Source organism: Macadamia integrifolia, chromosome 9 (genome assembly GCF_013358625.1).
Source record: "Macadamia integrifolia cultivar HAES 741 chromosome 9, SCU_Mint_v3, whole genome shotgun sequence".
NCBI lineage: Eukaryota > Viridiplantae > Streptophyta > Magnoliopsida > Proteales > Proteaceae > Macadamia > Macadamia integrifolia.
This window is the reverse complement of record NC_056565.1, coordinates 9258576-9262392: the sequence shown is the minus strand read 5'-3', so window position 1 is coordinate 9262392 and position 3817 is coordinate 9258576. Positions and strand designations below refer to the sequence as shown.

At 36.8% G+C, this 3817-nt stretch overlaps 1 protein-coding gene across 2 annotated transcripts in view; it reads right to left on the bottom strand.

The window, feature by feature from the left end:
• The window catches only part of LOC122089817 (metal tolerance protein C2-like), a 14516-nt gene that overhangs the window by 6077 nt on the left and 4622 nt on the right, over positions 1-3817 (bottom strand). For both annotated transcript variants that reach the window (XM_042659512.1, XM_042659511.1), the window contains exons 4-6: positions 2511-2587; positions 1752-1840; positions 142-211 (exon numbers count right to left, since the gene is read on the bottom strand). In XM_042659512.1, the coding sequence (XP_042515446.1) occupies positions 142-211; positions 1752-1840; positions 2511-2587 (236 nt within the window). The remainder of the gene's footprint in view (positions 1-141; positions 212-1751; positions 1841-2510; positions 2588-3817) is intronic.

The window sequence follows — 3817 nt, the reverse complement described above, 5'->3', positions numbered from 1 at the left end:
TTTTTTCAAGTATATATCAAGTATAGAAATTGGAAGAACCTCAATAATTTCAATTTACTTTGGATCATGTAAGTTAAGCCAAAAACCTGTCTGACTCCTTGAGAGAGAGAGAGAGAGAGAGAGAGAGAGAGATTTTGATACCTTCGGATGGAATCTGCAAGAACATGTAAACATACAGAGTGGTAATTCATGTCTTCAGCTTTCCTGTAAACTGCATGGAAATACATAAAATCAGCAACATATACAATAAACCTGAAGCAAAATAGTACACACTGCTCCAATTCATGCACACACAGACATGAGTGGCCCCTAAAGCAAACATACAAATTGCATAATGTAACCACTGAATAAAACAGATATTTCATTTTTATCCCTGTGAGTCCAGCTCCATTAATGTCCCATCTCCAACAAGTCTTATAACAATCCCAAACATGTGAAGAGTAAATAGCATATAGAAGCAGGTATTTTGGGATTACTGAATCTAACAGAAATGACAGTGCTTTTGCAGTCTGGACAGGGGTATCTTAAACTGTAGGTTGAATTCCTACTGGTCATCTACCTCAAGCAGTTAGTACAAGGCATTGAAACTAGAGGGGCCATCATAAGCATTAATGATGAAAATGAATATTCATCCTCCAGCCTCAGCTGACAAAGATTAATAGAATCAGGACAAAGTCATACACCAGGTTCATCCTACAGAGTGGAGTTCATATTGAACCAACTTTATGTCTAATCGACCAATTCATGTTGAAAAGCAGATCAAAATTATTGGGTAGAAGATGAGAGCGGCTGGCCAACTTTGGGCTTTTAGCTGGCTGCTGGTTCAAGTTTCATTTGATTTCTTAATGGTGATTCATAAGGAATTATTTTATAACTTTTTTATTTGGCTCCAAGTCTGGTCTTCATCCATATATCTAACTTATTTTTGAGTCAGTTTTAATTTATTGAGGTAGTCAAATTGGATAATTAGTTATTTGGTAATATGCAAGCTCCTCAGTTGACTTTTCATCCCACAATTAAAGCCAAAGGCAAGTAAGGGAAGAGATCTCAAATCCTTTGCCCCACCACAGACATCAAATCTTCCCAAGCTTTACTAGCATACATGCATCTTGAAGACAAATGAATTGTATCCTCCTCCCACAAGTGCACAGCCCACGTACATTTCACTACCTCCAGTCCACCCTCTCCTCTGGAGATTACCAACAGTAAGATTTTCAATATCGAGGCTAACCACACGAAATAATTGGTGGGGCACCGACTCCGTATGATTCAATTGGGATAAGCAGAATTACAAATCAACAAAATGAGGAAAAGCAGAACCATCCCTTTGCAGCATCTTGAAAAAAGGCTGCAACCAACAATCATCCACATTGTGTGCCACTCCAAATTCTTTTTTCTAATTAGTAATAACTATTTTACATTTGTGGATTAGCAGCAGTATTAATAAAACCTGGCATTCACCTGCTGAAACCCAGAGGGATCTACTATGCCAACCACAAATGGGGCACTGGTATTCGTAACAAGAAACTTAGAAGTTAAAATGCCACTCTAAGTGCCAAACAAATAGCCACCATTCCCCATGTTTTAGTTTTGGATGCTATATTTCTGAAAATCTTTCCATAATTATACAGAAAAACTAAGCAGATGGCAATGAAGTTTCACAAAGAAAAGGTGATTACTGATCATCCCATAGCAATAGACTCTCTCTCTCTCTCAAGTTCATCTAAACAGACTTCCTGTGAGAAACATACCAAGATTAATACGAGCATAGTTCCGGAAGAACCAAACGCCAAGCAGGTTCACCAATAAATTCGTCACCGCAGAGATAATTAAATAATGCCTACAAAGAAGATGGTCATCAGAAAATGTGGATAAAAATCAAAGCTAGAATATAAGCAAAAAAGAATCACGGATGTGCAATATGAATTTATGGCACTACAATGGTACAAAAATGGTAAGCACCCTTCAATTAATTATTCTCTCTTTTCACTAGTCCGAAATGTGGGAAAAAAACAGAAGAAGTCAAGCCAATAAATTGCACAAACAGGAATGCAGCAAGACTGGTCATGTCATGTAAGGATCATTGACCCTCATTACAACCACAAGAAGGGAAAAACAGGGATAACACATAATCCATCCTTAAATAGATGAATGCAAAACTTAACAACTTTTCCCAAGTCAATGTCTTAACCGTATGAAATGTCATGACTTTGACATCACTACAAAGCTTATATGATTAACTAAACAATTAATAAAGATCGCACTATTTGAAAATGAAATAGCAAGTTATTTCAAGATTAGTACTTAGACAAGGATGAATAACATTTTTTTTTTTTTTTTTTTTTTGGTTGGGGGTGGATAAGTGTGATATCTAGGGGCTTATTTCGAGTTTTTCAACTTTAAGTACTTAGTGTAGTGGTGCTCATGCTTTGGTTAGATAATGCCATAGGTGATCAATTTCTTATACATAACAGACAGTCTACTCATGCAGGTGACTATAAGAAACTTACTTGTGCTCAGATTCATCTTGTATGAATGCATGGAGTGCTTCCACAGCTAAAGAGAATGACATGAACAAAAGAAACAGCTGTCTACACATGCATCAGAAGAAAAAAGGATATTTTTATGTTAGTGCTGATCATAGGGGAAAAAATAATAGTACGGGTTAACTGACATAAAACCTTGTGGAATAGAAATACTCTCTAATTAAGTACTCTCAGCAGAATAGTTCAGAATCAAGGTTGAGCTTGTATAAGTTTCAATGGGAATGAGTAAATAACAGAGCCTTCAATAACTTACAGGAGCCCATGATCCCTAATTACCTTCCAAAATGCTTGGGGCAATTCTAGGAATCTATATCTACTCCATGCGAAATGTGGGTAGTTTATCTTTTCTTATTCTGACCAATTCAATTGCAGATCATCAAGTTTGATGCCTTAACTCTAATGAGTTCTCAGAGTATATTTTTCGTTTATTCCCAGTCCCCGAGATGAATTATAGTCAATGAACAAGAAAGAGGATAACTGCTTCAGATGTAAAATGTTGGCCAAGAACAATAGTGGTTCTCCCACATACACAAAATAATGAGTTCTTAGGGAAGAAAGCCTCAATTTTTCTGCTGCAAGTAGATTTTGACAAGTCCACAGTACCATGTATGAGATATATTTTTTACAATTTTAAAACCAGGTGCCTTTTCTTTCACTTCCTAGTTCCCACTATAGAAATATTTATGATTACCATTCACAAGGTTGGCAAATTTCCTCATTGTGGCCCTAAATCATACATTCATGCTAGCCTCTACCTTGCAACTTTCAATCAAGGCCAGTCAGTGATGCTGTGTCTAAGGATTAGCAATGCCATAATAGATATATTGTGGCTGCCTAGGCACCTCGGAGATCACCTTGGATTGGTGATCCCCAGGGCTAGGTGATAGGCCACCTAGGTGCTGGGAAATATTGAACCAGGTGACTGTCGCTGTCATCTATGTGTATATTTTCCAAGGTGGTCATCAGGTTAGCACTGCAAACTACATAATTACTTAAACAATCTAACAATATTGAACAGATGGTTCAATGAAAATATTGGTGCAGTTATAAAGATTTCATATGTGAATGCAAATAACATTAAGCATAGACTAAAAAGAAAAACTTTGAAAGGAAGGATTATCCAAACAAACAAACACGGATAAAAATCATCACTTAACATTTATTAGATCACCACTAATTTAAGAACCAACATGCCTAATTCAAGTAGATAAGTTTTCCCACCTCCAGTATCAACTAGTAGATGGAGTATCAGATTCCCCTCCCCCCCCCCC